General features: G+C 42.9%; 3 protein-coding genes across 5 annotated transcripts in view; 1 reads left to right on the top strand and 2 right to left on the bottom strand.

The window, feature by feature from the left end:
• LOC311523304 (L-threonine ammonia-lyase-like) overlaps positions 1-22,670 on the bottom strand; it is a 92,435-nt gene extending 69,765 nt beyond the window's left edge. The window contains exon 1 of the mRNA XM_084633112.1: positions 21,245-22,670. The gene's annotated coding sequence lies outside the window, so the exon portion shown is untranslated. The remainder of the gene's footprint in view (positions 1-21,244) is intronic.
• On the top strand, positions 1,819-24,066 carry PLAC9 (placenta associated 9). Of its 2 annotated transcripts, none has more exons than XM_084633114.1 (4): positions 1,819-2,201; positions 20,259-20,359; positions 22,688-22,805; positions 23,872-24,066. In XM_084633114.1, the coding sequence occupies exons 1-4, from the start codon at positions 2,144-2,146 to the stop codon at positions 23,880-23,882; spliced, it is 288 nt and encodes a 95-aa protein (XP_084489240.1). In that variant the 5' UTR covers positions 1,819-2,143; the 3' UTR covers positions 23,883-24,066. The 2 variants fall into 2 exon arrangements, with proteins under 2 accessions (XP_084489240.1, XP_084489239.1); XM_084633113.1 differs by having other exon boundaries at positions 1,836-2,201; positions 22,685-22,805.
• ANXA11 (annexin A11) overlaps positions 24,022-27,722 on the bottom strand; it is a 61,436-nt gene continuing 57,735 nt past the window's right edge. For both annotated transcript variants that reach the window (XM_084633110.1, XM_084633111.1), the window contains exon 15: positions 24,022-26,340. In XM_084633110.1, the coding sequence (XP_084489236.1) occupies positions 26,281-26,340 (60 nt within the window). In that variant the 3' untranslated portion in view covers positions 24,022-26,280. The remainder of the gene's footprint in view (positions 26,341-27,722) is intronic.

The following is a 27,722-nucleotide window of genomic DNA, read 5'->3' as shown; positions in this document are numbered from 1 at the left end:
GAATTGTGACATTGTTTGTGAAACAGAATTCCGTTTAAGAGAATTAAGGGCAGTTGGGGAGCAGTCAGCCAGGGAGTCTGCCCATCTACTAGCTGGCTGGAAGGAAGCAGCAGGCTGACCAGTCAGCCAGCCTGCCTACCTAGTTTCCAAAGAGACTTTTGATGGGGTCAACACATTCTCATGGGAGATTTCAATTCCATCAAATCAGCATTTTCTGATGAGAAACATTTTTTCCTTGAAAAATTATTGTTTTTAGCAGTTCTGGTATTTAGGAATAACCTTTAAAAGCAAGTATATTCCAAACAAAACTTGAGGCTCTGTTCTTAACTTATGTCTTTGTACTGAGAAGATGTGACTGTATCAGGCACTAAATTCAGGCACTACTTGGTAATCTCCTCCTGGAAGGGCAAAAGACAGAGCAAAAGACACCAAGTGTTGCATGGAAACGCACTGTCGTGAAACCTGCTTTGTGCAGGCTCTGTCTGACAGAGCGGCTGAACTAATCTTTTGGTACACTTCGTAAAAGTGAGACATTTCAGACTGTGGAAGACATGCTGCTGCTTTTGTTCCCCAACACTTCAAAGGGACTAAGGATTTGGATCCACGTTAGGCTTCTGTTAACCTTTCTGCTCAGGTCAAAAGGTTCACAAAGGTCATCCTCAAAAGCATCCAAGAAAAATACTAACTTTGCAGGCTCAGTCAGACAACAGGATTTCCAGTGGGCCCCACGCAGAACAGATGACACGTTATCAAAGCCACTCTTTGCTGAAGTGGCTTTCGTAATTTTTCCCCCCGTGTGTTAATTTTCCTTCAACAAAGAATAATGCTTTACTTGTACATATCCACTTTTCCCAAGAATCTCAAAGCTCTTTACAAACATTAAGAAAGCTTCACAGTCCTGTGAGGTAAAGTAAGTATCTTGTTTCCACTTTGCAGTTGGAATCTGAGGGACAGACTGTTTAAAGCGATGTGCTCAAAGTTCCACAGGAATTCTGTGGCAGAGTCCAGATTACAGCCCAGCTGAACCCAAACCATAGTCCCATACACTAATCACTGGCCCAACCGATATAGGCTAGCCCCATTAGACAAAAATATATGTTTGGTAACAGTTAGTTGTGATCCTGTTAAAAGATAACTAAGCCTTCCTTAGCACTGAAATTTTCATGCATGACAGTATCAAAGACAAATATCATGATTTGGGTTAGGATTTAAGATGGCTCCAAAACTGAAAATTCAGTGCAGTGATCCCCAGATTAGGTACACAGCAGTACTTTTAAAGACATTAGGCAGAAAGAACAATGACTAGTAAAGGCAGTGTAGGCAAGAGCACCGGTCCGGGATTCAGAAAACCCGGGGTCTATTCCTGATTCTGCCACCAGCCTACCAGGTGATTTGGGGCAAGTCATTGCCCCTCTGTGCCTCAGTTTCTCTGTCCGTAAAATGGGGTAAACATAACCTTTGTAAAGTTCTTTCAGATCTATGGATAAAAAACCCTACACAAGAGCTAGATATTACCACCACCTGTGATCCAATACTATTTAATCCAGTAGAATTTTCAGCTGTCTAAAAGAGACTTAGCCACTAGCCAATATCTTTAAAAAGAAAGAATTTGTACTGCCAGGGAGATTTGTGGATTTAAAAACCCAAAACCTGTTAGACCATATGCTGAAAGTCATTATGTTCTTAATCGTTCACCCTCACTATTCCCACCCTAGACAGACTCCTAAAGGAGGAATAAACATGCACACGCCCACTTCTGTCTCAGGATCCCAGGCAGAGCAGTCCCCTATTTTTCTTGCCCCATTTGTCTATGGTCAGGGTTCGAAGCTCTTCAACACATTCCATTCATACTCAATATAAATAAATACAAGAATTAAAAGTTTTGGAGGCTTGGACTGCAGCCAGCTTGCCTGGTTAACTGGACCCTTTGTGGCGTTTGAGGGGTGTTTTTAAAAAGAGGAAGGAAAGAGCTCAGCTTAAAAATCTTGGCTCAGCTTTGGAGTATTTCCTCCCAGCGCTCTGGCTAAACCTCAGCACAAAAGCCTGGACTGGGAGGCTATGTAAACGGAGGAGGGACTCTGCATTGCTCCTCTCCTCCCGGACTAGGCAACATCCCCAGACAGAGCTTGGAGGCTTCGAAACCATGCTGTTCATTTGGGCTCTGGCTTTTATTTTAGTGCTTCAGGAGCAAGATTTTTCAGGTAAGTGATTCCAAGCTTACAAGGAACAAACTGTAGGATAATTAACTTATTGGGTGAAGGGTTTGCATGGGGAAAAAAGTAGATAATTTCTTTGTATGGTGCTGAAAGCAAGTCAACAAGGATTTTACGTGAAGATGACGTAGGTAGTGTTTGTAAAGCACTACATAAGTATTTTTTATATAGGAGAGGCTCATATTTTGTGCTATTAAAATGCATGTGAGCATTACAGCTCTAGTTAGAAATGTTACACAATAGGAGAAGTTTCATCACTCATGAAACATATCACTGAGCTATTGTCGAAGTTTAGAACCACATCCTCATGCTGCTTCTAATGCCCTGCATGTTTATAATGATAGCTGTGGCAGTCTTAAAAATAATCTACATACAAAACCATCTTGAACTAACTCCACATCGGCAATGGGAGATCAATGTCCCAGGAGATCAGAAAGAAATCTACTTTGAATTTTCCATTAGTAATAACAAATTCTCTTTCTGGTGCTTTTGTAGTTATTGACTTTTACTTGTTCCTGAGCTGTCTAAGCACATAGCTCTAAGCATGTGGATACCATGGTGAAGATGAGCCTAGAATAAGCACATAGACAGCACACTGGTATCTATGTTTAATTTTTATTACTAGTACATCTAGCTCTGGGCTACCCTCTAACAAAATTACAGCTGCTTTTATAGTGAGCACGGAAAATCTATTCTCAATCAAAATTTCCATTTGGCTGGTTCAAGGAGTTATAGTCCCCATGTATCCACAAATCTTGCATTGCTGAATGTTTTATGTGTTTTCTAATAGCTAGAGCCAATCATTTTTTCCTCTCCTCTTACTGCTTGACAGCACTTAACTTTTTGGATTTTATGACAAGTTAGCAGGTTTTCTTTACAACCAGAATAGTTCCTGAAAAACTAGTGGCACCTTTCCCCTCCCAAACCTAGGCCAACCTTCACTGTTATTGTACAAGCCTACATCTTTCAGAGATTATGCCAGCTTTCAGCCTAGATGGGTTTCCTTCACTTTATACGAGCTCATTACCCTTTCCTGCATTTTGTGACTTTCAAGTAGGACTGGCTGCAAAACAGCATTTATGTTTCATGAAAGAGTCTGAAATGTTGAACTTTATTTTCATTCTGATCCAAACAAACATGAGCAAGACCACCTCAGAATAGCCAATAGACCAAGGTATCGATTGGGAGCAGGGGCCTGAACCTGGGCCTTACACATCTGAAGTGAGTACCCTAGTCATCAGGTTATGGGTATTCTGGGTCCTCTCTCTCCCCTCCCAACCTGAGAAAGTCTTGTCTGAACTAATACATTTCCACAAATTGGCATTTTCCACCAAAGTCACGGGTCTCTGAAAAATTCTCACCCTGCTCTACTGACAAGTAGCTTGATGAAGACTAGTGGTGGCATGGAGTCTCTTAGATTAACATGCACATACTCCCTCCACTGTGCTTCACTATGGTGTGCTGGGCTATTCGATGGGGTTCTGCTGCTGCTGGGGTGTGCTAGGCCGCCCAGTGCACTGCAATGGCTGCCCCCTCAGAACAACTGGCTCACTCAAGTACTCCAGCGTGATACCCCTATCTGGGCAGCTCTATAAAGGTACTCAGCGGGCTGTTCTGAACTCAGTGCTGAACAACCCTTAGATCAGCAACCAGACTTGGATGCATAGGTGCCGACTTCCCCTCTGCCCGGTGGGTACTCGACACCCCCTCCCCCCACCGCCCCTGGCCCCCACCCCTGCCCTGCCTCTTCCCACCTCTGCACCGCCCTCACCCCATCCCCCTTGCACCCCTTCCCCAAACTCCCTGCCCCTGCCCTGCCCCTTCTCCACCTCCTCCCCCCCGGAGCGTGCCACATCTCTGCTCCTCCCCCTCCCTCCCAGAAAGTCCTAAGTGCTGCCAAACAGCTGTCATGCGGTGCAGGGGCGGGAAGTGCTGGGAGGAATGGGGACACGGCGCGTTCAGGCGGGGAAAAGGAGGCAAGGGGGGGGAGCTTGGCTGCCAGTGGGTACAGAGAACCTGCTAATTTTTCCCCCGTGGGTGCTCCAGCCCCGGAGCACCCACGGAGTCGGCGCCTATGCCTGGATGATCAGCATGCCTGAGCATTTGAGAGAGGAAAAACGGCTTCAGATCAGTCTATTCCTGCCAAGTCTGGCTGCATGCATCTTACAATTGCACAGTGATGTGCTTTGCATCCAGGAGTCTACACTCCACTGAATACATTACTCAGCAGGAGAAGCAAATCCATTGTTAAGATTTTAAGAGCGTTTCCACTGTAAGCTAGATTTTTGTCCTCTATCCCTCATGTCATAAATCAGTTGTGAGTTAGTTCACATCCCCCAGTCACGGACATTTAATCTCCATATGCAAGTCCAGAAGCGCTGATACACAAATAACATATGCAGGGGTAACCTTTGGGTGGGCTAGAGTTTACTTCACTGTCCTTCTCCTACAGCCTAAAAAAACCCAACTCCCAGAGCAAAGCACATGGAGACCCAGAATTCAGTCACTGAGGATTTTCAGCAATGAATGCATAGAGTCTACACAATCAAATTCAAAAAGATTAATTTAATTTAATAATTAATTTCATTTAGTAGCAATTTTACATAATCTTATAATGATAAAGCAACATAAATAATAACTTAAGTTTTACAACATAACATGGGTACTTTATAATCCACATATATTATCTTCACAGACAAAAATTAAATCTAAATAGGTCAGTCTCCACAGAAATGCAGTGAGAAGTAACTCCGAGTTCCCAAAAGCAAAGGTTGAGCACACCCAAGTCTGAGTTAGTCTTTTATCACCAACATCTATACAGTCTGCTGGGTCTAAAGCACTGCAACAGTGTCTTCTTTCCTCTTGCTTGTAGAAACTTCCAACGGAAATCCATGCAGACTCTTCCTCTGCTGAAGTCACTCAGTTAGCTAATCAGCTAACTAATTAACCAACCGCTCACTAAGTATGTAGATAAAAGAAACCTGTGGCAAAACCCTTCAGAGTTGGGGGAAAACAGCCTGCTTTCTGCTCCTAGGTTCAGCTTTTCCCAGCCCACACAGGGCACATGGCATTTATAAAGCAGCTGCCCTGACTGCTTGCCCTCATGGAGTCTGAGTCTAGCTACAGGGAACTTATTGAGCATACCCAAAACTACCACACCCAATTCCAGAAACTTCTGGGTGTGGAGAGCTAATTGTGCATCTGCCTAGCAACAACGAACATGCAACACAAAAAACCCTCCAGGTGCCTTTTATGAAGTTCTAAGGCTACATATGTAACCTCGTTGAATACTTCCAGAATGGAGTCAAATGGTCAATATAGACTTGGAAGCGGTTATCTTTTCATACAATAGAGGTCCTGGAGACTACACACCGTATTAAGCAATCATATTTCTAGGAAAGATTGCTTGAACTATTTGTACTGTATAAAGCTTTTCTCTAACTGTTCAACCTCTAACTCTGAATGGAATTTTATCCTTTCCAGAAGAATAAAGAGAATCATGGCCTGTTAAAAAAAAACAAACAAAAAAAAACCACCACAACGAACCAGACAACTCATTCCTACCCCCATAGATCTCTTTAAGAGATATCTTCCTATTAAGCACTTAGGTTACACAGGCATTGTTATCTGGGAGCTCTGATGGGGGAGGGAAAAGGAAGGTGGCACAGTAGAGGGGTGTGTGTGTGTCTGGATACAGGGAGGGCTCTGAGCAGAATAAGATCATAAGAACTTAAGAACAGCCAGACTGGGTCAGACCAATGTTCCAGCTAGCCCAGTATCCTGTTTTCCAACAGTGGCCAATGCCAGGTGCTTCAGAGGGAACGAACAGAACAGATTATCTTCAAGCAATCCATCCCCCATCACCCATTCCCAGCTTCTGGCAAACAGAGAGTAGGCCACTTCAGAGCATCCCTGCCCATCCTGGCTAACAGCCATTGATGGACCTAACCTCCATGAACTTATCTAGTTCTTTTTTGAACCTTGTTATAGTCTTGGCCTTTACAACGTTCCCTATCAAAGAATTCCACAGGTTGACTGTGTGTTGTATGAAGAATCAGAGGTCTTAAGAAGGGGTCCAAGTAGGATTAGGCTCTTTACCAGATTTAATAAACCCTTCAAAAGTCCATGTTCCAGACTTTACATTCCATTAAGTGGAGTTTAGTTTATTACTAAATTCGTAAACTAGTCAAGTATTAAATGGAGCTTATAAACGCCACATGTAACAATCTTAACTCCCAAGAAAGCCAGGGGTCACGTGGCATTTATAAACCCTATGCTGTTCAGCTGTATTTTTAAACAACTGTAGTTGATCTGCTCTGGCTGAAGGAAGCATTGGGTTTAAAATGCTCGAATCTTGGATATTGAATATATACAAGGCCCTACTTAACTAGCAATATTGCACATTCTGCAATATTAGGCTTCCACAGCATTTTTGACAGCGGGAGCCCCAGGCAGCAGAAAATCGCAGAAAAGGAATAGTGGACTTTATTACTGCAAATAAGGTCTAGTATTACTTTTCCACAATTTTCCATGGCTTGTCTACAACTCAGCCACAAATTTTTGACAATCATCCTGCAATTCAAGTAGAGCCTTAAATATACCATATTTACACCACATAGAATGATAGGAAAATGTAATCTGTCTCCCATCTACAGCAAGCTCTCAGGAGTAGCTAAGTACAGTCTGGAAAAAAATAAAACAAAAGGAAATCTCCAGAGAGGCTGCAAAGACATAACTTACTCCCACTGTACTGTCCTATTTCCGAAACAAGCTACCTACTTTCACAAACAGCCCATACAAACTACATTCAGTATGGAGCTGACAAGTTAGCCCCAGAGACTCCTGGCATGAGAAGCTACAACAGCTTTCACTCTTCTATCTACTAGATCAGAGGTGGGCAAACTTTTTGGCCCAAGGGCCACATCGGGGAATAGAAATTGTATGGCGGGCCATGAATGCTCACAAAATTGGGGTTGGGGTGCGGGGTGTGTGTGTGAGGGCACTAGGGTGGGGCTGGGGATGAGGAGTTTGCGGTGTAGGAGGGTGCTCTGGGCTGGGCCCAAGGGGTTTGGAGAGTAGGAGGAGGATCAGGGCTGGGGCAGGGGTGCGGGAAGGGGTGCAGGTTCCGGCTGGGGGTGGGGATAAGAGGTTTGGGGTGCAGGAGGGTGCTCCAGGCTGAGATTGAGGGGTTTGGAGAGCGGGAGAGGGATCAGGGCCGGGATAGGGGCGTCGGGAGAGGTTCAGGGGGTGCTGGCTCTGAGTGGCGCTTACCTCAAGCAGCTCCCGGAAGCAGTGACATGTCCCTTCTCTGACTCCTACGCAGAGGCACGGCCAGGCGGCTTGCCCCATCTGCAGGCATGGCCCCTGCAGCTCCCATTGGAGTGAGTAGGAGCTGGAGCGGGGCCATGCCGCAGCTTCCAGGAGCTGCGTGGTTGGGCCCCCAACACAGTGCCCCGGCCTGAGCCACGTGGTGCGGCCCCTGACACAGCTTAAAATGGTTTGCGGGCCAGATGCGGCCCACAGGCCGTAGTTTGCCCACACCTGTACTAGATACAGATTAAGAGATATGTCTCCTTAGGCCAAGAGACAATTTCTGTCTCCTTATCTACTGTAAAGAAAGATATGGTATAAAACCAACCTAGTTAAGCAACTGCCTAATGGAGTAGGTGTACCTTCTTTCTTGGGGTTCTTTTAAATTCAATTGCTTAACTAAAGAACAGGATTCAAGAGATCAATTTAGTTTTATTATACATCCTTAACAGCAGCAACTAATAATAATAATAATAATATAGGAGGATATAAGAAGTCAAAAATGGTACTGGACTAGGATTTGGCTAAGAAATGAGAAAATTGGTTGATCTAACCATTCAGGTTTTCAGATCAAAGCACGTAACCATAATAGAAAAATAACTCATATTCAGCCACTATATTGGTGACTTTCTTTTAGATTTTATGACTAATTGTTGTTCAGAACAGGGCCTCACTTGTGTCAATTGGTTATCAGCTCTGGTGTTGCTAACACAATATAGGAAAAACAAATCAAAGATAGATCACAAAACAATTCGGTCACTTACTCACATGCCAGTTCACCAAAGTTTCCATCTCAATGGATCTATGGGAGTCAACCCTCATTACCTATTTCCTAATTAATGATATTAGTCCTATGATCTGATTAACACTCCTACAGACTGAGTGCAGTTAAAAAAGCTTGCACCCTTGGACTCATTTTATATCTACATACACATAGGACTTGAAAGGCTGTGTGAAACCATTGACTACAGTAGACATGTATACTGTTCTATAATCCTAGTTAACAGTACCTTATTTAGTTTTAAAGCTACTTTACAGCAATCTCGAATGGAACTGGTTACAAAACAAGACACACCCTGTAACTCTGACAATCTTTAGAACATACACAGGAGCGCATATATTTCCTTACTAATTAGGTACTCTGTTTCAGGAACTGATCAATTAACTGATTTGGGTCATCACTCCAGAAAAAGTCTGTATATTACTTACCATTAGATTTTTGCTCAGTCACCAGTTTTCAGCTACATTATTGTATCAGGTGGAGTGAAGGATGGACACAAGTACAGTCTTTTCCCAATGTGCTAGTGGGCAACCCATATTGGTGAAAAATAGGAAGACAGTTAAACGTGCCTGTAACAGGGTCCATGACCCACCCCTCTTCCTGGGGCCCGCCTGCTGCCCCCAATAAGGCTCAGAGAGGCTTCAGGGTTGCACAACACCCGTGTCTTTATTTACCGACAGTTATCCTACCACCAGCGTCTATCTATTTACAAGCTTTACAGGATGATCCAACCTCTTTTACAGGCAGAGTCAGCCTTCAGCTAGGAGGCCTCCAGTTCCCTCCCTGACTGACTTCTCCCTGGCTGCCCCCCTAGCTTCTGGCTCCCTCCCAGCCTTTATAGCCCTTGGCTTGTCAGGCCAGCAGGTGTTGCCAATCCTCAGGCCAGCACCAGGCGTTTTCCATCAGCCCCAATCTGTTTCCTCTGATTGGAGCTGACTGAGCAGGGGCTAACTAGGTGCTTTTGCACCAGCACCCTGCTACAGTGCCTCTCCAAGATAAGCACTTGATGTCACCAGGAGGGCTCCAAGGTGGCCAGCCCTGGACCACACAGTCTTCTCCCTTCAAGTTGTCTTTGGCTTTCGGGAAGCAATGTGCTGAAGGAGACAGGTAGTTTTATCCTATTTCTGCTGGGTGGCGCAACATGGTTCCTTTCCTTGGAAGTGCTGGCATGGGCAAATCAGATTGTTACTCACACTTCTTCTAAAGATTCAAAATGTCCAACCAAAAATGAGAGTCTTCCTTTCTCACCATCCAACCAGGGAATAAGACATCAGACACCCACCCCAGCTTAATGTTTTGTAGCAGTACTGATCACTCCAATGACTGAGTGCCTCAAACATCTAATTGGTCTTCTAAAAAACTCTAATGTATAGTCGTACGAGTACCACTGCATGCATCTTGTTCCCCTTCCAGATGAAGTCATACAGATGCTGCTACCCACCGCCAGCTGCCTTGGACAAGTGCCAGCTGCAGTCTATAGAACACAGTGCCTCAGTCTCTCAAACAAATTATATTTATAAAAAAAATAAAAAGTGAAAAAAAAAAAAGCACCTCTCCAAGGAGATAGGCACCCATACCGTACGTTAAAAAAACAAATAAAGTTCAGCCATTTGAGGGAACATCAAACTCCCCTCCCCTTTCTGCTTTCCCCCCAAAGCCCACCTCTGCAGCCATTTGCACAAGCAGATTGGCGGCATGGCCTGGAGGTCAATAGTCTTGGGTTATTTTGGACCCAAGGGACGCATGTTCCAGAATCCAGGGCAGAGGACCTGTCACAGAGAATGTTGTACTGCCTGCCCCCTCTTTTAAATCACTGTTGTTGTACAGAACAAGGAAAAAGCTAGTCTCTCAAGTACCAATATCCTAGGGCTTCTCTACACAGTTGGTTAATGCACTCTATATGGTAGGTGGGGGAGGGTGATTTCTAAAGCACACTAATGTGTTGCACATTCATTGGTCTGGGTAGACCGTGCTAGTAAGCCCTAAAGGTTCCCCACTGCACTTTAATGTAGAAGCATTTCAAACAGCACCATATTAAAGCACACCAGCAGGGTCTGCATGGACCAGTTAGTGTGCAAACCATTAGTGCACTTGAGAAACCACACCTCTGTAGAGTGCATTACCCCCACTAAGTAGGCAAGCCCCTAAGACATGTAGGGCTTTATAGACCAAAGCCAACAGCTTACACTGAACCCAGAAACAAACAAACAACCAGTGCAGATCATGGAGAACCGGTGACACATACTGTCACTGAAGCATGGGCCACTGCATTCTATATCAGTATAAATCTTCAGACAGAAGCAAGTAGATGCCCCCGGTGGAGTGCATGGCAGTAATTCCATCATGGGGTGACAAAGGCATGGATCACAACAGCAAAATCTGCATCCAGATTAAATGGTTTCAATCTCCTGGACGGGTGCAGAGAGCAAAAAGTATCCTCGGACCCTGTTGCTTCTTATTTTGCCTCCAAACAAAATACACAGCAGCACCAAACAATGTCAAACATGTGCACACAATGGCAGAAATGATGCCAAAAAGGAAAACTAAGAACTGGTTTTGTAGTGTGCCTATTTCTTATGTTGACTTTACCTCTATTATTAACTCATCTGGATACACAATGTATGGGAATTCCTTTTCTTGGTACTTCTCTTTTTCAAGGAAGGGCATTTAGCATTTATAGCAGGTACTGCATGAATAGCCCTGGAGATTGAAGTCTTAGAGATTACCTTAAAACTTTTTACAGTTAACGGGCAAATTCTTCCTCTCCAGTCTGCACTGCATACCTTTATTTGTAAATTTGGGTCACTTGGCTCTTTATAGAATTTGCAGCAATGTTCTGCACTGTAAGTTGGAGGAGAATCAAGTTACATTTGTGCACAAATATGCAAATCCTTGCGCTACCTCTGGAATGGAGCACGCAGCCTATGTACAATATATACCATAAGCTCAAAACAATCTTTGCATGTAACTTATTACTGCACTGAGCCTCATCAATATAAATTCCTAAAATACAATAGCTGAACATTGTATCTTCACTGGCGGTTGGGGGTGTGCGGATAGTAGCAGACCCAGTTAGTGATACAAGTTCATCCAGTACCTCTAGCTCTGGAGATGTGAGCGTAATGGAGACTTGGGACTCATGGAAGGTGAGTGATGCCAATAGGCAAGACCCTAATGAGCAGTGATCCACATCACAAAATCACCATATATAGTCTACCAAATTAAGCACGGCAAACAGGGGCTCAGGGCAGAGCAGGATCAACTATCTGAAGCTTGCAGTGGGCCTATTTTTCACTAAACTTCCAGCTAACCACATCAGTCCCCATTTGTAAAGTGTATAATTTGCTAAGCTAACAAGCTCGAGTTTAAAGTGAGATACATTTTTTAAAGCAGAGCACAACACTGTATTTAGATATGGAATCATTTAAGCAGAGAAGGGCAAAGCCCTTGGGAGGTCAGGGCTTCTAGAAGCCTCTCAAATTGTTGTTTTGGTTCACCATGAACTTTTCCTAAACCCATTCTAACCTCCCCACAACCCCAAGGGAGATAGTCATTAAGGGACGCTTCTGCTATGTATCAGGACGAGAAGGATCCTTCCATTCAGTTGTACCCCTCCCCCTACCACACACACACACGTGCTGTTATCTGCATCAGTTACACCCTTCCTCTCCCCTGTTATATTATTCCCTCTTCCCTTCCACCTTTTGGATATTTTCAAGTTCTCACACTTGTTATCTGGTTCCTGTTTTAGTCTCACTTGTCTGTCATTTAGCTTGCAGTCTGCTCTTTAATTTGATTTTTAACTCTCACTTTTCTCCCCCCTCTTCCCCACACACACTTTCTTGAGCAGATCCCAAACCCGGTAACATTTCAAAGCCACAGTGGTGTTGAAATGGAGCATTGCAAGTGTTGCGGATTCATCCCTTTGAAGGTCAGAATAGACCATTATTGACTATTTAGCCTGACCTTTACAGGCCACAGAACCCCACCTAGTAATTTCTGCAGCAAGCCCATAACTTCTGTTGAGCGAAAGCATATATTTTTAGAAAGATATCCAGTTTTCATGTAAAGACTACAAGTAATGGAGAATCCCCCACATCCCTAAGTAAGTTGTTCCAATCGTTATTTACTGTCTCTGTGTAAACAAACTTATTTCTAGTCTGAATTGGTCTAGCTTCAGCTTCCAACCACGGGACCTTATTATCCCTTCTTTTAGGCTGAAGAGCCAATTACTATCAGAAAGGTCTTCACCATGTAGCTACTTTAAGGCTGAGTTTGCTTATCCTTAATACTAAATCAAATTATAATGAAGTTCAGGGTTTTTGTCAAGTAAATAAAATTATCTAAAGCTTTCCACTTTCTGGCAGGGGAACAATAAGTGCCCTCTGTGAATTTGGAATTGAACCTCACACAGAGAGCATGTATGCAAATAGGCACACATTTAAGGGAAGGCATGTTTGGAAGATAATCACTACATGGATCAGAGTGGGCTCTGTATGTCATATATTTTTATTGGAGTCAATGACATTACTAATCTTAATCGCTTCATCCCCAGTGGAATTTTTCTTACTTGAACAGCTCCACTCCACCCTTGGCTACAGTCCAACAGTGCAACTGTCTGCTATATTTTAAGATAAACCAGAGAAAATTCTGCTTTGACATACATTCGTACATCGGATTATTAAAGGATTAGATGTTGATTGAAGTGTCCTGTTAACAAGGTTGGCTAAATCTACACCTGAGTGTGGGCAGCAGTTGTACAAACTTCCCTTCCCACTAGTCTTCTGCACACAAATCAGTCTTGACCTATAACACGGTCATAGGCCTCTGTGTGCTGCAGTTTGTGCTTGCGTTAGAATAAGGACAGATGTTCTCAGGACTAGACTAGGAAGATCTTTTACTTGTGATGTGAACCAATAACATGACATCCTAAAGAAACAATGATCTTGGGAGTAACACGGGGTTTGTCCTCACTGCAATGTCAACTCATGATGTAACTCGAGTGTTATCCTTAACTAGCACAAAAAGCCATGTGTGGTGGTGCTTTTAACTCAAGATGGCTGAAGTGTCGGTGGTAAAGACTAAAACTCAGATTAGCACAATTCATCAGTGCTAACATGACCACTCTGCAGCATGGACACAAGCTATCGCCGCTTGAGTGGTGGTAGGCCTCTAATCCCTTCCCACAATTCCCTCCATCTGCCCAGAAAGGACAAACAATGTCTCCCACAGTTCGCTGGAAAAGAATTCATAGAGCAGCTCAATTTACTGCAGTGCAAAGAACCATGGGACATGTCCCCAGAAGCCTTAGTGCCACACATGGGTGAGTGAGCAGCTCAAATGTTATTTCACAGTGTGGCTGTTCTCTCCGGAGCAAGGCTAACTCCAAAGGAATAGCTTGAGTTTAGATAACGAGTTAACTCTGCAGCGAAGACATACCCACAGAGGGGTGCAAGTAGATTTTGTTGTTGTTGTTTAGTTTGCTATATCACAGCCAGCTTTTGAAAGCAATTACAAGAAATTATGGTTACAACTGGGATTAGACTGGCCCATATGGAGGTCTACAGCTGTGAGAGCTTCCCTACATGTCATCAAGCAAAAAGTTTCAGCTGATGAGCCACATTATGTCTAAAATCACTGTGTAACCCAATATCAAATGTACACATTATCATTTACTGGTACAACATGGCAAACATTCAACCCATTACTGAAAGTTATGGGCCTGATTCTCTCTGTCATCGAGTGCAGTCATTTACACCAGTTCAGTTCTCCCCCAGCTATAGTAACAGTGAACAAGGCACATGTGGCTGCTGGTGTTTCAGCAACCACACCACACAAACCTGGTGCTTCACATTGGCCACCACCTGGAGCTCTGTCTACATCACTCAGATGAATTAACAGTTAATTACTGTAACCATCCCCTATAAAAAGGTGAAGTCCTGTCCTCTAGGGATGGAAAAGACCGACTAGATCAGAGTCCATCCCAAAGTACTCCATTTCTTTCCTACATTTCCATGAAAGATTTTTGTTAGCCGTTGATTAAGAGATTTACCAATTTCCTGGTCCCTCTATTCATTATGGGCTATACCACACAAGGAATTTAAAGTTATTCAACTCATTGGCATAGACAATTCAGTACTTTTAATCAAGAGAAAGGGAAAGGGGGAAAGGACAGCACAGTGCATGTAGCAGCCTTTTAAAGTTTCCAAGTGCATATACAATGGTCATAGAAATTGTTAGTAACTCTTGATAACACACGAACGTAGTTACCCTGTTACTGCAAAAAGGCTAATTTTTCTGAAGAATAAGCCCTCTTTCTTAATTAATAGCCTATTTAGCATAGAGTTTTAAAAACCGTTTGAATATTAAGATGTCAACCTTCAGAGTGAGTAGTTTGGGTTTTAAGAGTCTGCTTAGCATTTCACTTGCAAAAAGTAGACTGTAGCCCAGGGGTCTTGGACTTGAAGTTTGGAGAGGAATTTGGCCCACTACGACTGATTTTTCCTCCAGATTGAAACATTATTGCAAAACGTCTGAGCGATCTAGTCTGTTAAGTAAATACAACTGCTTGGAAGACAAGATCGTTACGTCAAAGTTTTGTCCCTTGGAGAATAGCCTGACAGCCAGACGTCAATCCTACACATGCCTAAATTTCCAAGATTGACTAGTGATTGAGTGCCTAATTTGAAACACTTTCTCACCCTCTGAAAACCAGGCCTATCAAATTAAGTTATCAAATTGAGCACCCCCCCCCAAAATAAAAAAAAAATCACGTGTTATTTTTGAAAACGTAGTCATCTATGTCATAGCGTATAAACTCTACATAGCACAGTACAAAAGCAGGTGGCCTTCACGAGTTCTTTATTATAAACTGCCCATCAAGATTTTACTCAGAGTGGGTGCGTAGATTCTACTGCACTTCTAATCAGAGTTTTCTCACGTGACTTTTCTAGAATAGTAGAGCATGTGCATGGGAACACCTGAACTGTTCAGGTGTGCTTTGTCTACACAGGAACGACTTGTAGCTGACTTATTCTTGGCCTAGCTCGTCTTAGCTTGTTACAGTTGCACTCTCCCCCACCCACAGCTTATTCCTGAAAAAGCTCCATAAAAACCACACCAGAGGAGTCAGAGTTTCAGAACCACCTTTAGATTTAATTCTTACCCAGCTATCTTGAGACACTCTTTGTATTATGCTCTTTGACTGTCCTCTTACTTGATCTCCCAGTGAAATGTACCTGCCCTACTTTGGGAGGACTGCTGACTCGTCCTGGCCCTGGCCCTGGCCCCCTCCCCCCGGCCCCCTCCCAGTGCTCACCTGCTGAGAGCAGCACTCATGCCAAGCAGCGTCATGTTGAGGTGCCGCCTATAGAACAGAATCTCACAGGCACCCGGATAGACAAGGCAAAGTAAAGACAAAAGCTGGTTCTTTGAAGAAGGCCTAATTGTACCATCCCTGCTTCTAACTCCCATTTTGCCACATCGTAGACAGCAGTATTCTCCATGGCTGCCAAGAGCTTATCTACACTTACCTGGGGATCAACGTGTGGCAGTTGATGCATTGAGTCTAGTGAAGACCCGCTAAAGCGACCACGGATCGCTCTCCCATCGACTCCTGTACTCCACCGGATCAAAAAGAGTAAGGGGAGTCAATGGGAGAGCGTCTCCCGTTGACATAGCGTAGTGTGGACCCCACTGTAAGTAGATCTAAGCTATGTCGACTTGAGTTACACTATTCACGCCGCTCAAATTGCGTATCTTAGATCGACTTTTCCCTGTAGCGTAGGCAAGGCCTAAGTCGGGGCCAAGATGTAAGGAAATCTTGTGGTTCCAGGCACTGCAGACTGTTGGAGGAATTAGAGAAGCAGAGAGAACCCCAATATCACAGTCAGTGTCCAGCAGCACAAGTGTCCAGCAGTGTCCATTCATGCCAATAGAGCCCTGTGTTTTCTATAACCTACATGAACGTTATAAGGATCATAATGAGAGGAGGCAGCATTGGCTAAACACTAACTTCCTTGCATTCTGTTTCCATAAAGCGAGCAAACTTAAATGAATCTGGCACTTAAAGCTGACCAAAGGGTACTTTAACAAATGTACACACTGGATGCTGGGTCCCTACTCAAACCTTCCCATATCCTCCTGATCCAGCCACCTACCATTAAGTTATCGCAGCACTCAACACTAAAGAGAATAATATTCCATTGTGGGATTTTTACACGGGGTTACCTTCCTGTATTTGCTGTACTAAGCTCAGAACAAGAGCATTCAGTATGCATCAGAGGTTATAGATGTCAATGTTCCTTTCCATTTTCATGAATACCACACATTTTACTTTTACAGCATTTACCCATTGTGGTTAAACCTGGGGAAGTTCTTAACAAGCTGAATTAGAAACTGTTTCCTTCACATCTGACCTGCCGCTATGCTCTGTTAATAAATCAACTTTGCTAATGAGAACACTGCATATCTGAGAATCATACATGTAACTTCTGAAAAGAATAGCAGCAGGCAAGGTACGCATGAAATTCTCCTTGACCGAGGTCTTCTAGACAGGAAAGGCTGCAACTCAGCATGCTGCTGAATCAGATCAGTCTTAAATCTGTAAATATTGGAGCGGGAGAGAGATTTTATTAGCCTCTCTCAGTAGAATGGAGCTTACCCCATTATGATAGTCTTGCATAACTGTCATGACAAATTACTGTTTCATACCTGATCTATGCAGTCAGTTCTTATAGCCAGACTTCCTTTTTACTTGTATTAAAGATAGCATAAAAATGTTTCCAGATCAATAGTAGCAACAAAATATTGATGACTGTAGTGTTCTGTATCCATTTGCAGAATACTGAGTAGCTATGTACAAGCCAAATTCCAGCAGTCCTTGCTGAGAGTTAAATTGGCATATTGCTGTAGTAGGATTCAGTCCCAGCAGCGCCACCTATTGGTGAATTCACTGAAACGAATCAAAATCTACCTTCAAAGAGAAGATTGGAAATGGTATTTATTTAAGCATTGACTAACCCGTTTTAAAATAAAGATCAAATCACATTGTAGATTAGAAAAAAAATAATCTAGCTTCAGAAAATGTCTTCTTTTATCTGCGACACTCCAGCCTAGTGAATAAAGCGGGGTGGGAGGCGGGGGGAGGGAACAGGGACACAGTAAATGTGATATAACTGGATTCTAGTAAGGGTTTTTGACACAGGCCCACATAACATTTTTATAAGCAAACAAGGGAAATGGGGTCGAGATGAAATTCCTATAAGATGGGTGCACAGCTAGTTGAAAGACTGTACTCACAGCATAGTTATCAATGATTCACTGTCAACTTGGGAGAGAGGATCTAGTGGAGTCTTGCCTGGGTTCAGGCCTGAGTGTGGTATTATTCAATATTTTCATTAATGACTTGGACAAAGTGGTGAGTATGCTTATAAAATCTGCGTATTACACTGAACTTGGAAAGGTTGCAAGCACTTGTGAGGACAGGATTAGAATTCAAAATGATCTTGACAAATTGGAGAATTGGTCTGAAATCAACAAGATGAAACTCAGTAAAGACAAGTGCAAAGTACTTCACTTAGGAAGAAGGAAAAAAAATCAAATGCACTATTGCAGAAATAGAGAATAACTTTTAGGCAGTAGTAGTACTGAAGAAGATCTGGGGGTTATAGAGGATCTCAAGTGGAATGAGTCAAGAATGTGATGCAGCTGCAAAAAAAAAAAAATCCAATCATCATTTGGCGGTAGGTTAACAGGGGTGTCATATGGAAGATGTGGGAGGTAATTGTCCCACTCTACTCCACACTGATGAGGCCTCAGCTGGAGTAATGGGTCCAATTCTGGGCACCACACTTTAGGAAACGTGGTCAAATTAATGAGAGTCCAGAGGAGAGCAATAAAATAAAAGATTTATGACCTATGCAGAAAGGTTAAAAACCTGGGTATGTTTAGTCTTGAGAAAAGATGACTGGGGGTGGGGGGAAGCTGGTAAGTCTTCAAACACGTTAAGGGCGGTATGTATAAAGAGAACAGAATCAATTGTTCTTGTCCTACTTTCACTGGACCCAGAGAAGTAATGGATTTAATCTGCCGCAAGGGAGATTTAGGTTAGATATTATGAAAAACTTTCAAACGGTGAAGGTAATTAAAGTCTGGAATAGGGTTCCCAGGGAAGTTATGGAATCCCCATCACTGAAGGATTTTAAAAGACAGGTTGAACAAACACCTTGCAGGGATGGTCTAGGTTTATTTGGTCCTGCCACAGCACAGGGGGCTGGACATGCTGACCTCTTGAGGTCACTTCTAGCCCTACATTTCTAAGATTCTGTTCAAGGGACAACTTTTAGTGCAACAATTGTGGCTCTTAGCCACTTTATAACTGTACTTAAATTCAATAGAATATTCATCAGCTAATGTATATTTTGTACCCATTTCCCCTCTCCACAGTTTGTAGTAGAGCGGGGGGTGGTGGGAGGTGGGGATGGAAAAGGTGGCTCAGCACTTATAGATATTGATAGAAAAAACTCCCAATGAGTTCCATGAGCCTTAGTGAAGAAGCATCTTGTAACAGTGACACATTCTGCTATTAAAAAGGGCATGATCTATTTCTTTAGTGTTTGTCAGTTATCTTTTTAATAGGAGGTTCTTAAAATTAACTCATTATTATTTGTTTAAGGCCAGAAAGGATGCCTAGATCATTTACTCTGACACCCCACATACCACTGTCTACCAATGCCATCCAGCACCCACACACTGAACCCAACAACAGAAGTGAGACCAAAGGAAAGGAGACGCACATTGCTCTGGGTCCTGTACAAACACAGAGACAATCCCATCCCAAAGACCTTAAAAGTAAAAATAGACAAGATGTGTGGGGTGTATTAATTTGCTCACAGCAGATCAGTGGCAGAGCCGGAAATAGAACACTGGTCTCTTAGCTCACACCCTTTTCCACAGGACTGTCCTGCGTCCTATCCTTTCACATTCAGCATTCCCAGCTGAAATGCTTGTGTCTTTGGAGGTACCGTTAGTTATGAATTTTGTTAAGAACTGATAGGGTTTTGTAAGCCTTTGTGTAAAATCCTAATGCAGTAGTGCATAACAGACATGAAAGAATTATTAAAGCGAATTCATCATGAGACGGCTACATTAAATGAATGAATGCTGGCAGACTCCTAACCCATACCCATGGTCCTCTCAGAGGCTACAGACAAGAAAATGAAAAGTGCACTAATATGAAGTGAAAGGAGCTCATTAGTGCCCTCAGTCAAGTCTCTGAGTAAATCAGGAGGAAGAGCAATGCAAACAAACAATCAACAGCACTACTAAGCAGATAAACAAAGATTAACCGCATTGTAAACAGCCCCACAGACACACCATTTGTCAACAAAACATCATTTGTACACGTCTTGATTATTTCTCCTCCCTGTTGTGAAACTAGAGCAACAGACACTTGTTCAATGGCAACAGGCATCACCAAACAGATAGCTATATCCCTTCAAGCAGCGTAAAGCAAACAGGCGTGCCCTTCCAGGCCAGGGTACACCACTTTCCTTTAGCGAAAGGCTAGTACAGAGTCATGTGGAAGGTCAGCTGCACCTCTTTGACCATCAGGATATACATTAGTAGAGATACAGCAATGTTATGGAAAGCACAGAATATGCATATAACAAGGGCTACATGTCAAGGAAGAAAATCAATGGTCTCAAAAAGCGTACAGCTTGATCCCAACAACCCCAGTGTGTGTACCACAACATAACACCTTAGGGACTGGTTTAGGGGGCTTAGTTATTAGGACCACAGGTTCAAAATCTTATGTTGGTGTTTCATTGCATTCTCTTTAACATCCCAAGAGCCCTTCAGTCGTTAGGGCTCCAAGCTGGGCTGCCTGATGAAAGGTCATCAACTGTTAGCAGTAGCAAAGCCCTGTCACATGACTGTAATGGTTTCCACAGCTGCCGCAGATCCTGTCAGCATACTACCTGGAAGTTCAGGAAGGAGCGATTGGTGCAATGAACACAACACAATCCATAGGCGCTTAGATGTGATCGAAGAGGTAAGAACTGCTGCCACCTGGCCCCAAACCAGAGCTTTATCCAAATAGGCTGACCAAAAAGGTGGGGCAAGAGGCCACATTTTCAGGCACTTTTCCTTCCCAGATTCAGTTTAGCCAGGCCAGTGTTCTTGCCCTATCTGCAGCAGAACTAAGTGCTTAAAGGCAGGAGATAAAATCTTGGTGCCACTGAAGTCAATAGGAATTTTGCCACTGACTTCAGAGGAGCCAGGATTTCACCCATAGTACATCTGTAGGTTGCTGGACCAGAGCTTCCATAGAGATTAGGCTGGACCTGAGAGAAAAGAGAAGGGGCATCTCTTTCCATGCAGTTGTTTAGTTGGTTTAGTCATCATGTGTTATATCAAGGGTACATTTATAGCACTTAATTCTTCATTAAGTACTACAAACGTGTTACAGACTGGAGCAGTATGGGTCATAGATGGTCATATGCCCCTCAAAAGAAGGTGTTTCAGATACGTTATTGAAACTGGGGACCTACTTCCAGAGAACCCCCTCATAGCACAGGGTGGCGCTGCAGCATTCCTACCCCAGGTTTGTATATCTCTTCTAGGGATTCACATGGCTTGGCCCTTCAAGTGGATCATCACCACCTTCACCAATAGTCCTACATTACATAAATTTACACAATTCTTCTATCCCTCCCAGGCTCAACCCTGTTCTTCTGAGCCTTCACTAGAGCACCGATTCCCTGGGCTATTCCCTCCTGGGAATCCAAGCACAACAGAAACCAAAATGGGCTTCCATCCCACCTGGGCTTCAGCTGATTTAAATCAAGTCTCTCTCCCTCCTTACTAGAGCGCTGCTACACAGGATTTTCCCTCACAGAGAGCCTACATCTCCCCTGGAACAGAAGAAGTCACTCACCACTTCTTCCTCTCCCTCAGCTCCGTGGTCCTCTACAGGAACACTGGACCCCAGGGCTGCCTTCCTGGAACCTGGCCTGGTCAATGACTTATCTGAAACACCTTCTTCTGAGGGGCATATGACCATCTATGGCTAGTTCCTTTGTTCCAGGGCTCACTACAGGAACTAGCCACACCCCTATAGTGCTTTCTAATAAGGCCCACCTCTGCTCGCTTCATCCCTTCTTAAAAATCCTACAGCCTGCACAGGTGTGGCATGGAAGGGCATTGCTAATAGAAAAGGGCTGGCCCCATGCCTCCTGGCCTGTAAAGGGCAGGTCACACCTGTTGTATCCATGGTTAAAGATCATATTAACTTATTAGGTTCAACCCCTGATTAACTATTTACTAAAAGTTCACTCATTCACCCTTTATAAAAATCTATCTTCAACATGCCAATCCCAGCTTCTTAGTGCTTCAAAATATAGGCTGCAAACAGAATTTCTTTGAATATTGGATTGTCCCAGGACAGGACTAGTCCACCCTACCCCTCGAATTCAACTTCAAACCCAGAGAGTTTCCACTCTCAACCCCCACCCCCATTCTTCCCAAAAAGTCCGCAGCGAAGAAGATTGCTTGTGCAGTACGGCTGGAAGGTTAACAAGGCCATTACCTATTTCCAGGTGCTAGACTGGAGAAAAGCCTATGGCAAAAGACTGTGTGTCCACATCAGTGCTGCTGGCTGAGGTGTCAAACTTATGACTGGGTTCATATTGTAGCTCACAACACTGATATTTAATTGCTCCTAGTGCCCAGCCAAAGCTGTCACATCAGATCATTATTAGCTGTGAGAGAACATTAACACAAGTTCCTTGCAGACTTCATGGCTGAAGGAGGAGGCTGGGCTACTGCAGATGCTTAAAACCCAAATAAAGGCAGTGAATGGATTTCTAGTCAAGTTGGGCCCTTTAGGATCTTGCCATAGTGTAGGAAGCATCTGCAATACAAGCTTTATGTTCAGCACCAAGTGTTTTCAATAAGCACATGTGCTGGCTCCTAATCTGCCTTTTCTCAGTTCTTAACAGGCAGTCCCTCCCCCCGGCACCTCTGACCCAGCTTCTCCATTGGTTGGGTTTTCCTGTGTTTGTTTGAGCCAGCAAAGCACCCATCCTTTCTAACCCGTCCTCCAAGAGCCAACATTACACACAACTCAGTTTATTGAGCTGCTACATGTAAAAAACAAAAATTTAATGAAGTGTGAAGGTTTAATCTCTCATGGCCACCAGAGGTCAGTATGACACAAAAGTTATTAAACCAACAGGCAGTTCAACTGATTAGATGACTACAGGACTTAAACACAGTTGTAGCTCACGTCCTGACCCTCAGTTACCTATTTTACCAGCAAGCTTGGTAGTCTTTCCCCTCCATCCTATCCTGACTTCCCTGCCTCTGTTTTTATTAGCAGGTAGAAAAAACAGTCGAGTATCTTGAGTCAGAAGTGAAGACGTTACTGAAGGACATCAGTGAAACAGCATGGAGTGCCCCAATTGCTCCTGGAATCCCCCTCATGGACATTTTTGATGGTCAGTATCTCCTAGGGATAGTTTGTAGGAAGGTCAGCAATAGTTTCTGTTGTGCTACACCAAAGTGTCCATTTCCCCCCCCCCCCCCCCCCAAGTTGTAGCCCCACATATAGTCTTTTGAAAATCACTGGAAAGATTACATTTTTGGTAGCTTGAGTTTACTTTTGAAATGCAGAGCTTGAACACCAAATGCATGCATGCATGCAGAGCATCTGCAAACCAACATGCCCAGAGAGGTGAAGTGACTTCTACAAGGTGACACTGCAATACACGATTTTGCATAGAACTCATCACTTTAGTAGCTGAGTACCTGCCAGTCATGCATTAAGTGAAGTGACTAATATTTGTCACATGTAGTTTGTTCTCTCTCCCATTCACTCTTCAAAGGAAAAAAAACCTGTGCTTGGAATATAGGATTTTGTTTTGGTGAGGTTTTTGGTTATTTAATGTACACACGGCTGGGTGTTTTGAGAAGGTAGGTTGCAGAAGTGTGCCTTGCACGGGCACATGGAGCCCAAGGTTTATGATGGACCTTGGTTCGTGTGAAAGTTCATTCCAGTGCCTCAGCCCCCCCTGAGAAACCTGTCTCCAGGTCAACATCAAGAGCTGGGTTTAGGACCAAGGGCTCCTGCATCCCAGTCCAGTGCCTATTCGTTATACCATGCTGTCTCTCCTTTAACCACAGTTACTGATCAGTACTGAATGCTCTCCCCTACCTTAGCTACACGTTTTTCCAAAAATGAAAACGTTTGAGGGACTATAAAATGGAAGTCAGATGTAACCTGATTTGTAGAATTAGGAAAGAAGACAGTGTTATTTATATTTTACAAGGTACAGTATATACTAGGGAGGTGTGGGGGAAAGGGAAGAAATTGTTGAATTATCAAGAATTGTAGAGAGACTGCAGGGGTCTCCCGTCTGTGACTCAATGAATCAGTAGAGCCTCTCTCATACTTAGCAGAGCCACTCTCTTATTTGTTCTTTAAAGTGTCAAAAAACTCACACATGTGAAGTATCTATTTCGCCTTCATATCACCAAAAATATCATCAAACCTTCTCCCCACAGATGCCAGCTGAGCACCAGGACAATGGAAGAGAACAGAATTTAATAAATATTCCACAGTATGGTTGTCTCAGACAGTTGCACTTTGTTACTTTAATACGCCTTGTAGGATTTCTAGAGATTGAAGAGGGATGAAGAACACTGAGAAGTCAATTACTTTGTGTTTGTGCTTTTTAATAAAAAGAATTGCTTTTCAGACATAGTTGTAAAGCTTTATCTTACAAGAAATCTAGACCCCACAGTGGACGAAACGTGCATTTGGAAGGTGAGATTTTCAAAGATCCCTTGACATCAGCAGTTTTGAAAATTTCAGCCTGATCCTTTCTCCTTATTACCTGGGCCAGATCACACCTGACAAACTCAACTACCACAATCTCAACTACCACAATCTCAAAGTCCAGGAAGTGGCTGTTACTCCTTTCTACCTAAGAATTCAGCTCTTGTCACCAGTGTGTACTGGTGGAGACATGTATTCAATTATGATTTCCGTTCAGAATTTTCTTAACACACTCCTAGACTGGTCTGACAGAACTAGGGGTGTTCTGACTTGGTATACAAGTACATCCCTACCTTTGCCTGAAATGCGAGTGGCATATCCATATCTGAACCTAGAATGTTGGATACAGTAAGAGGTAACAAACTGGAAGTGCAGTCACATTATTATAACAGCCTCACACTGCTTGCCTTGGCTTTTTTGTGGTGAACTGATTCCAAGGCCAAAGATGGAGGCATTCGCAGCAACTAAAACTCTAAAGGCTGAAGGCCAAGGAGCTTATTAGGTGAAGGTAAATTTATTCCCCAGACTATTCTGAGGAAGGTTTTACTAGGCAAAGGTTAAGACTAATTGAGCTGTAAAACCATGGTAGGCAAAGCAGATTTTTTTTAAAAAAAAAAGTTTGAAGTCATTTGCCTCCCATCCCATCCCTAGCCAGGCTCCTCTCCCCAGAACAACACCAATAGGTATTTGCTTACATGTTGTTTCAAACCTGAATTTGGAAGGCCTAGGCTTCTCCCAGTGTAAACAAAGTAATTTATCCTAGGAACAGGCGCCTGGCTGAGTTTTAGTAGATAAAAGTGGAAGGAACAAGATGGGATAGCTCAGTGGTTTGAGCATTGGCCTGCTAAACCCAGGGTTGTGAGTTCAATCCTTGAGAGGGCCATTTAGGAATCTGGGGAAATTGGGGATTGGCCCTGCTTTGAGCAGGGGGTTGGACTAGATGACCTCCTAAGGTCCCTTCCAACCTTGAGATTCTAAGATCAGAGAACATGGCTTTTCTCTAAATCTTTCCCTTTCCCTCACCTCCTACTCTCTTGAAAATTTAGGCATTTTCCTTCTTTGGGAGTGACAAGATGAAGAGGCATTCATGTTGTGGCAAAAGGTCTGACAATTCAGAGCGTTACAGGAGCCAATCATAGAAGAGATGAGTCAGAGTAGAGAGATTTGCATATTTGGTACATGCCTACTGAGAAAAAACAGAGCATTGATTAAACAAGTCAAAACACCCACATCTAATCAGTGTGCGAGAAATTGCATAAGAAAAGAAAAACAGAATAGCTATGCAAAATTAGCAAGGCACTGCCATTGGCTAGAACAGTTCTGTTTGTGGATGATCCTTACTCAGTTCCAGCAGAATGTTTCCATCTAAGTCCCAAGTAATGTGGTTTAACTGAGTCAAAACACAAAATGTAGGATGATATTAAAAACAAAAGGAAGCTGTTGTAGGTGGTTTAAAAGATACATGGCTTTAATTTTACAGTCCTCGTAGATTTATGCATTGCTTTTAAGGCACAATCCAAAAATATTAACTGGAGAGGCTGAATTGATATTGATGCTACATTCTTGTGATATTTGCAGTGAAGCATAAAGAGCAGAGCAGGTCTTCCTTAAAAAAAGTATTTAGTAAAACTTCTTTAACAAACAATATAATTAGATGCAAAACAAAGTGAGGGTGGTTCCATTCATGCACACAAAACCACTGTGTGCAACAAATACAAGAAAATTTGCATGTGGGAAAAAAAAAAAGAGAGACTCATAAAATGTCCATAGAAAAAGCATCCAAAACAAAACCCCCAATCCTCCCCCACCTTTAAATCAACAACAAGGCTGATATTTTTTTTTTTAAACCAGGAAACAAAATTATTGTAGCTAAGGATGCAAGCAGAAATAATCATCTGTTATTCATTAACTAGAAAGTGATAAAAAAATCCTGAGCAGTTTCTACAATAGCTAGATTTTCTTGTGTTTATTATACATTTTTGGATGGAAAGGGGAAGATATGGAGAGTTAGTTTTACACATCCATAGTAGGTTTAGGAAAACAATTCACGGCCTGTTTGGTTTTTTGGAAAACAAAAAGAAACCAAACCCAACATTGATATTTTAACGCAATAACAGAAAAGCAGCAAGCTCCACTTAGTCATTTCCACCACACAACTTGAGCAGGATTTTCCGGTAGTCTCCTGAAGTATCACCCTAGCAACAAATCCAAAGGGAAAAAGTTAGGGAAAGAAAGCCATCTAATTGTAACACTTCTTTTTTGTTTCTGTTTTTTGTGAGGGAGGTGAGAGAAGATGCACTGTACGGATCCCAACATTTAGAATGGCCAAAAATAGACTGAGGGTAGCCTTTAATGAAGAGGAGCCTTCATTATTCTAGACTCCACATTTGAATTCCAGATCCCAGGGCTAATAAAGAATTGATCCCAAACACAGTAAAAGTCCACAGAAGGATCCTTAGGATTTATCTAGTAAAAACCCTTCAAGAATATATTTCTTCAGAAGACTGTCCTGGACTCATAAGTACTGTGTTATGTTTTCTGTCATGGAGGACACACCAACTTGTCCTTCGGTATTCAAATTCACCTAATTTTCCAGCAGCAGCATAAAAACATCTCCCCTTAAAAAGATGACAATCTACTATGGAAATGTGATGGAAACTGGAAAAATGGGGCCCGTATTTTCTTTCCCTCTGACCTTCCATCCAGCTGTGTTATGGGAACATGCAATGAGAATAAAGCCCTTATAGTGTTCTACCAGACACCAGTATGGCTGAAATGGGTGACTTCACATTAATGACTCTAGCAGCATGATTTCTCACTGCTAAAACACATCTATTGCATTCTGTGGCATGGTTTAAAAGAAAAAGCAAAAAAGCTTCCATTTAGGCCCAAACCAAGTGAGAAATCAAAGAAAGTATGAATGTGTTGGGTAGGATGAAAGAGAGGGAAGTAAAAAAGTTACAAGAGACATCTTGCAGCTAACAAATATCTCATGACAAATGCCATACTGGCTGAAATTCACCAATGGTTCGTATAGAGTCCTGTCCTCAGGAGCAGAGACATGCCAGCTACAATCATTTTAAATATCTGTTTCTGAATGACAATGTGCAATACTTTTCCTGTCCAAGAATATTGTGTACTAGCTAAAGCCATGCTACAATCTGGTTTTGGACATGGCTGCGAACTGTTCTGTGTGGATTAACAGTGTCACAGCAGTTCTCAGCTGTGTTTGGAAGTTGCTTCAATACAATAGGACAAATCCTCAAAATGTAATAATCAGATCTATGCCATGGTCAATGGAAGGAGGGGGCTGTTGTGCATTAAGAAGGGGAATATGGATTAGGAACCTGATCCTGTTTGCATTTAAGTCAATGGAAGTTTCCACTTTTACTTCAAAGGAAACAGAAATAGGGCCATATATATTATAACTACTTTTTAAATTCACACCCACAGTCTCCTGAATAATCAAAGTCTAATAAACGGAATCACCATGGGTTCATATCTTTGAACCACAAACTCTGTTTAAACTGATTAGCACCAGCAATTGCTGCTGCCTGGTAAAAAGAGCTGATTTTAC

Source organism: Lepidochelys olivacea (genome assembly GCF_965140295.1).
Source record: "Lepidochelys olivacea isolate rLepOli2 genome assembly, chromosome: 7".
Taxonomy (NCBI): Eukaryota; Metazoa; Chordata; order Testudines; family Cheloniidae; genus Lepidochelys; species Lepidochelys olivacea.
Note: the sequence above shows the minus strand (reverse complement) of the source record. Positions and strands in the feature narration are given on the sequence as shown.

Excerpts from the sequence above, each read along its gene's own strand:
- PLAC9 (XM_084633113.1), top strand. The coding sequence starts at position 2,144 with ATGCTGTTCATTTGGGCTCTGGCTTTTATTTTAGTGCTTCAGGAGCAA. Across the intron at positions 2,202-20,258 it reads TCAGGAGCAAGATTTTTCAG|CTGCCGCAGATCCTGTCAGC; the intron begins GTAAGTGATTCC and ends TGGTTTCCACAG. Across the intron at positions 20,360-22,684 it reads GCTTAGATGTGATCGAAGAG|CAGGTAGAAAAAACAGTCGA; the intron begins GTAAGAACTGCT and ends TGTTTTTATTAG.